This window comes from Melanotaenia boesemani, chromosome 4 (assembly GCF_017639745.1).
Source record: "Melanotaenia boesemani isolate fMelBoe1 chromosome 4, fMelBoe1.pri, whole genome shotgun sequence".
Taxonomy (NCBI): Eukaryota; Metazoa; Chordata; class Actinopteri; order Atheriniformes; family Melanotaeniidae; genus Melanotaenia; species Melanotaenia boesemani.
Window position 1 is genome coordinate 31,306,917 of NC_055685.1, and position 7,800 is coordinate 31,314,716.

Below are 7,800 nucleotides of genomic sequence, written 5' to 3' on the forward strand. Positions count from 1 at the left end.
ATATCACATACAATTTCTAAACTGGCTTTACAGTCCTAACACATGGGTGAGGTGGTACTGAAATTTTGTGCAGAGCTGATACTTGGCGAAGGGTGGAACACTTTAGTTTGTACAAATGTTCTACAGATCACTTAATTTAAAAGTAAAAACCGGTGCTATGGTATTTGTTGTGACAATGGCTTTGACACTGTAATTGCCCTTCTAGTCAAAATCATTGATAAAAATGAGGAAATACACATTTTTGAATATTTAATTCACCATCATGTTTCTACAAAGCACAACTAGACATTCTCTCAGTCATTGTGGGGTAATTCCTTAATCCTGCTTGCAAAAATGACAGAATGTGTGAGATAAGCTTGACAAAAGATGCTAAAGCAGATAGCATTAAAAGGCTGCAGAGGTCAAAGTGTTATTTTGCTTTTCTAACAGGAATTTGAGCATCTGGTCTTCTGAGTGGCAGGTTAACGGAAAACATTGATTTGTCAAAACATAAACTCACGCTTTTACAGCGTCCCTGGATGGGACACTTAGCACATTCCACATCTGACACATACCCACATACACAAGCATATAAAAAATGAAAAAATTCTGTGCAAAGGGCTTAGAGAGGATAATCCAAGCGAGTGGAGTGTACAACATCGTAACAGAATTTAATTCCCTCTTCTTTCAAAAATGGACAAGGTTGTAAGGTTAGGTCAATGGATGTCACACACAGACATGAACACAAATCTCTGTATTTTCCAATCTGACAAATGACAATTTATAATTAACTTCCTTCCTCTTTATTTTCTTTATTTTCCTCACTGCTTGTTCAGTATTTAAAGTAGCTTTCAGTGTGTATAAATCCATCAGCCACAGACAGATATTTTTATGTTAAATTCAAAAGATGAGAAGAATTTAAAGTAAAATCTCCAACCTCAAGCTACATGATGATTAAACATCATGCAGTGATACTAGATGTTAAAATCCGTGACAGGTCAGTGGAATTCTGGAGACCCCTGTGGGGACATGCTCATGATAGGGAAAAGCAGTCATTCTGACAGATAACAAGCTATCCAAACATGACTTCATAGTAACACATACATACACAGGCTAAATGAAGTTTTTATGGCTCTGGTTAAAGGCTATCTGGTGCATGCATTTCCCTCTGAGCTAAGTTCGTAACAGTTATGCCGCAGTTGGCAAACAACCAAGCCCAAGGGCCAGTGACTGCCCTGTGCACTCACAACATTTTCCAGTTAAGGATTTGTGAGGCATTAATGTGCTGTGTCTTTTGCCAGCATCATATGGGTTTCAGTTTACATCAAGACCATGCTCTCTTATAGCCACAGGGTGCGCAGTTAGCTAAACTAGAAACAGAATGACCATCCAAATCAAAGTTGTGGCTGTCTTTAAAATAATCCAGTGCAATCCAAAGAGATTATAAAATGGCTAAATGTTTACTACTAGACTTTCATTTTTGAGGCTGCAATGATTGTCCTAAATATATATATTTTAAATGCTCCAGCCATTTAATATTCTGGTTTGATAAAAATTAGAGTAATCTCTACAGAGGCACTTTGAATGTGGATTGTGCACAGGAGCAGTGCAACAAATTTTGAGTCACAAATGAAAAAAATAAGTAAAACAAGACTGTATGTAAAGTTTGCCCCTTTACATTTCTAAACAATCACAGCAGGAAATAGGACTGTCAAATCATCCATGGTAGTCATGGTGAAAAGCAACACAGATTAAAATTTATGACAGAAATGTCCTGCTTTCAGATACCATCTAACAATAATGTCAGCTGAGACAAGTCCTTTGGTCTCCATGATTTTTCAAATAAGGTCAAAATATAACATTTTCATGATGGAACTTTGATATATCTCCAAAGGCTTTTCCACACATTCACTACAACTTCCAGGAGGGCTGCACATCAAAAGGCAAATGCCTGCATTGTATATGATGCTGATAACAACACAGAAAGCATTATTATTATGGACACGAGCAGTAGATAAACTGCTGTAAACATAACACTGTCATTTCTGCAGCATACTTCTTTTTCTTTTCTTGCAAAGTTTTCCCTTTTAGTTGACATTCCAGAGTATTTCCAGTTGTGACCACAAATATGGCTTATCCAGGGAATCTCCAGTTGTTTGGCACACACACACACACACGCATGTATATATTTATATATGTATATTTATATATATTAAGTATGTCTGTATGTCTGGTACCCATTCATGCAGTTTTTGTCCAAACCCTGTCTGGTACATGCCCACATCCTTTTTTTTTTAACTTTCTATCTCCAAATCTCAGCTGATAATGATGATTGCACCATCTTTCTAGAGGTGCTTTCTCTAGTTGCACAGCTCCAGAGTATGCGCTGAATGTGGCTTCATGTGTAAAATATGTGTCATATTTCTTTAAACTAGCAAAGTCCACTGTGTATCAGTAATTAGGCCTTCTATAATTTCTATCAATGCAACTGATAATTAAATTATTTATCATTGGATAACAAAAGTACTTGAAATCCTTCCTGCACAGTAAATGTTTAGTCGACTTTATGTGCAGGCAGTTTGTATTTCTATTGTAATTTTAGTTTCATATTGCAAAGTCAGGCTGATATTTCACCTTGAAGAATTTGTCCTTTAGCATCTGAGAGCTCCGTCCCACTCAGCACTTTTTCCCCCGGACTCCAAAAATCATTATCAGCCACTGCTGGGTATTAAAACAGCAGCCAAGTTGGTTCTTTGATTTTTCTGCCTCCTCTCTGACATCCATAACTCCCACTGATCTCCCTGAGAAGGCTGTGGCTAGAGCAAAGATTTGGGGTAAATCATTGTCTGATTAGCACATATGTCCTTGTGCTGCAAGATCTGCAATAAGGGCCACAAATCACTGCATGGATCATTTGGATAATTTGTGCCAAGTCTTTTCCTCTAAAATACATTTTCCTGAAACTTTCATTTTATCTATCATCTCTTGAGTCAACCAACATTTCTCTTGAGAAGCTAAAAGAAATCTATAGTTTTGCAGAAGTCAGAATGAGAAGTATTAACTTTCTCAATCAAATAAATGTGTTTCCCAGTCTCATACTGCCAAGCAAATCTCTTTAGAAATGTTGTTTTTTAGAGAGGAAGAAAATATTTCTGTCCTTAGAAATGACTAGTTTGGGCTTTTCTATGTTGCTTGAACCTATGTGAATATATGTGTGAAGGATGTTGCACGGCACAATTACCTGCATATAAAAGTTTACATTTTAAGCTACTTTTTGATCATATGTTGACTGAAAGCAAAAAAACAAAACAAAACAATAAAAAAAACATACACCTACCATTCATGCCATTATAGATGCTCCGATGATGTGGAGACAGCTCATCACCAGCTGGCCTCCTCTGGTTCTCTCTCATAGGGCTTCCAAACTTCACATGGTCTGGGCTCATGCTGTACTGGTGCTTATGAGTTTCAGGGCTGCCACCCTGGACCATGCAGCCCTTTTCATGGTGCTCACTGGTCCCCAAATGTGCATGCCGGGACTCAGGGCTTCCACAGCCTGTACCACTAATGCTGCTCCTCTGGTGCCTCTGATAAAGCTCCCCACTGCCTCCCTGGCCCAGGTAGTGCTGCCTCTGGCCGAGGAGGAGATCAGAGCTGTGGTGCTTGGGGTGCTGCTCTGGACTACTTCGGCTTATGTTCCTTCCATATTTTTCTGGGCTCAGGCCCCGCATGACCCTACTGTGATCAGGAACAGAAATGGAGCCACATCGGGGCCGGCAGAGCTGAGGCAGCGTGTAGGGGTACTCCAGGCTTGTGCTCCGGTGTCGGCCAGCCGGGTGCTCAGGACTGGACACCTCCCTGTCTCCTCCACTTCCTCCTCCTCCTAGTCCACTGATGCTGCTGCACCTGGGCTTGTGGACAAGTTCTGGGCTTCCTTTCCCCCCACTACTCCCAACACCCCCCACTCCAACAGTGAGGTGAGCCTGCTTATGGTGAGGGTGATCGGAGCTGTCTGCACTCCCTGCGCTAGAGGTGCTGCTCCCGTCCCCCACATCCCTCATAAGCAGCCCCTGACCTGGCACCAGCAGCAAGCTATTCTGACTGTCTATGGAGTTACGGCACCCTCCCGTCCCTATACCCCCTCCACCGCCACTTCCGCCCATCCCACCTCCTCCAAGCACCCCACCCTTCTCCTCATCCAACAGCAGGCAGAGCTCCTTTAGCTCCAGGTTCTCCCGGACCACCTCTTCTTGTCGAAACTCCAGCTCTTTCAGCTTCTGGAGATAGAGGGTCACCTCTTTGCGCATGATGCTGGCACTGTAACGTCCAAGGCGCTGCCACTCCCTGGATACACGCTTTCCTTTTTGACGATCGTCATCCAAAAAGCAGCACAAGTCCCTCAGTTCACGATTGTCCTCTTGCAGCTTCTGGTTGATATCCTGAAAAGGAGAGAGGAAAAAAAAGATAAAATAAATTAGCTAAACAGGCCATTAAACCCATGAAACATCATAAAGCAGCACCATTTTGCTTATAAATTATTACCAAATAAAACATTTCTTCTATTAATTTGATACTGAATAAAGTGCTGCAGATATTGTCCAATTTGAATCTGTTTGACTGCTCTTCCAGATATCACTCAAATGATATGCAATCATAATAAAATGAAATCCTAATCCTTTCTGTCTTTCCCATAAAAGAGCAGAGTCACCGTGTTCACTGTGAAATACATAATGTAGATTAGAATCCTCTGTGAGTGACGGAGAAGTCAGGACAGGAATGAGGCAAGATTATGAAACATAAATGACAAAACCTGAACATTTTACACAAAGAAACATTAAACACCCATTTTTCACCTTTAAAAGGCTTCCCTCATTCTTTCTGTAACATTTTAACTCGCCCTGTCTTCCCTCTCCCGCTCCCTTTCCCTGTCAAACCCTCTGGCACTTTCTTGTGTAATTAGGCCGCTTGAATGGGTGGAGGTGACAAGGTCTTTGAGAGAGGCAAATGATCCCAATGTGGTGCTGAGGCTACCTCAGGCAGGGTCTCAACTTTAACTGTAAACACTGTCGACAGTGCGCCGTATTACCCTTATTAGAGAAGGCGGTGGGTAAAGGTTACTGATAGTGAGAAAGGCTGAATGCTACTTCAAAGCAAATGCTACATTTTTCTACAGGCTAATAGTATTTCACCAGGCTGTAGATTTTTGTGGAGGTATTTTCTAAGAATGTGACATGTGTGCAGAAAGAGGGAGATCTGGGTGCCAGATAAAAGCACTATGAACAGGGGTTTGCAGAGGGATATTGGCTCATCTTTTATACTGGAGGTTAAAATGATATTTCATTAAGCTTATTTAGACTAGACTATGTGGAAATGGCACAAATTGGAATTAATTTAACTCAGAAGCTCAAACTGCCCCATTCTTGTTATTTTAAAAGCCTTATTACCTCCAAACTAAAGTTGAAATTTTGACTCTAAGGTAAGGCATTTACACCCACACCACATTCTAACCTAGGCCTTACACAATGCCTGCTGAACTTAATCTTATCTGACAATGTGGTTGCAGTGGGGCTTTCTATAAGAGCATCCCTTCTGTCTTGCGCGTTCTCAGGTGCGCTCCAAACCTATGATCTCATCCTTTTCCGATGCGCGTCCCCTCACCTTCAGCCCCCTGATCTCATTTAAGTGCAGCTGGAGGCTTCGATTGACCTCTCGGATGAGATTCCCGTGGTCCAGAATCACGCTCATCTTGTCGGCCTCAGACCGCCTCAGCCGGCGCACCAGCTCCTCCTTGGTCCACTTCAGCAGGTCCTCGTCTGTCAGACCGGAGATGTCCTCGGCTGGACTTTCAGTCTTTGCTATCGACAGCTGGAGCTGGGGCTGGGGCGGTGGAGTCGCCTTCTCCATTTGCTCGGCTCCTCCGGCACCGACAAAGAGCAGAAAATACTTGGAGGTGCGTTAACAACCTCTGCTCGCATCCGCTCCCCGGTCGACTTAGGGGTGAAATACGGTTACCGATTGGATATCAGGGGCATAGTTTGGCCTCTCTGTTGCTCCCCACTCTTCCACTCTCTTCTAGAGCAACAGCTGACGATGCCGGCGGAGAAGATGCTGCGTCCTTTATCACTGCATCATTCTCACGGCCGAGAAGGACTCTGTGCAGCCAAATGTGCAGCGAGTTGATCTATTGTTCAAATTCAGCCGGAAATGTGGCAGAAAAAAGTAAAAGAAAAAAGATTCGGTGGAAACACACCTGCCGCTCTGCTGCGGGAGAGGAGAGTCCGCTGTGCACAGTAGAAACACACCGAGAGGAAACAGCTCCTCTCCGCCTTTCTCTAGCTCTCTCTCCCTCCAGGGGTTTGCCCCTCACCAAAAAATATAGCTCGGTTGCAGCGCCACCTAATGGCCAGTTTTATTCCAAGCAGGACTTTGTATCAGTTTCAGGGAAATAGGCTACTAATAAATGCAAAAAAAAAAAAAAAAAAAATGTGTGGGGGGGGGGGGGGGGGGGGGGGATACATTAATAATAATGATAATAAAAAAACAAAAACAAAAAATTGTTGTGTTTGAGGGCTTATTAATTCACTTAAACTTATCTGATTTCATTGTCACATATTGACTATTTTAAGAACAGCATTTCAATATGCAGGGAATTTAAATGTCCAAATAAATGTATCATGATAGAATAGTTTGGCTCCAGCACCATGGACGGGTACTAAATATAAAAATGTAAGAAATACTCTTTAAAACACAGATTTTAACTCAGCACTTTTTCAGTTACCATACACTGCTATCCTTGGCTAAGTAAGATCAAGCTTATCTTGAACTTAATGAAAATACTTGAGTTGTTGACTGGTAAGGGGGGAGAAAAGTACCAAAATGAAATACATAAATACACCATTGAATAATTCATTATGTCATTAATTTATCAAAATTGGAAATAAACATGTTAAATAAATAAAGCAATTTATCAGTAACTAATAACATTAACAAAAAAATAAATTTCCTCATATATAATGGATCAAATACATAATTACTTAAACATGAGTTACATAAATAAAAATAGGAAATAAATGAATAAATAATTTATTAAATTGACAATTTTATGTTTTAATGTTATTTAAATTCGACAAATGTTAAAAACATATATATTTCTTTCACTAATTGTTTCATGTTTCCTGTAATGCAGTGCTTTAACTTTAGAACTTTAACTTTAACTTTGGAAGCCTTAACTTCAGACCATGTAATCAAAGGTTAACACTCAACTTTAGTCCTTCGTGCAAGGGTTGGTGGGTGAGGCTGACAGATGGAATTAATTCATGATGCACTGCAGCATGGGGATCATGAAATATTTAAACGTTGAACAATATTATATATGTTTTTTACGTAAAATGAAATTATGTTTTAATTATTTATTTATCATATCCATTTCCCATTTCCTACCTTTAGTTTGTTGGAATATATGTTTGTCTTTATTAGCAACTTTAAAGAGTTTTTTTTGTTTGTTTTTTGTTTGTTTTGGAGTTTACTGTTGGTGGTTGTCATTGTTTACTGTAACTGCTGATTATGTCAATAAAAAAAAGGAAAAATAAATAAATACAATTAAATCTAAATACATGTATTGTATTTAATTATTTCTTATTTATTTCAATTTTTTATTACATTAATGACACGTTCCAATAATTATCCAGTGCTGCATTCCTGTATTTCATTGTGGCGCTTTTCTCCGTCCACAGGACTCGAGAGAGTACTCTTTATGTGTCAAATTTACATGTGTGTATTTTATGACTATAGTCATAAAATAGTCATTAAGAACCACCAGGA

General features: G+C 40.2%; 1 protein-coding gene across 1 annotated transcript in view; it reads right to left on the reverse strand.

The window, feature by feature from the left end:
* The window catches only part of ccdc85al (coiled-coil domain containing 85A, like), a 28,699-nt gene extending 22,435 nt beyond the window's left edge, over positions 1-6,264 (reverse strand). The window contains exons 1-2 of the mRNA XM_041984163.1: positions 5,638-6,264; positions 3,317-4,418 (exon numbers count right to left, since the gene is read on the reverse strand). Of these exons, the coding sequence (XP_041840097.1) occupies positions 3,317-4,418; positions 5,638-5,883 (1,348 nt within the window). The 5' untranslated portion in view covers positions 5,884-6,264. The remainder of the gene's footprint in view (positions 1-3,316; positions 4,419-5,637) is intronic.
* Positions 6,265-7,800: the final 1,536 nt, after the last annotated feature.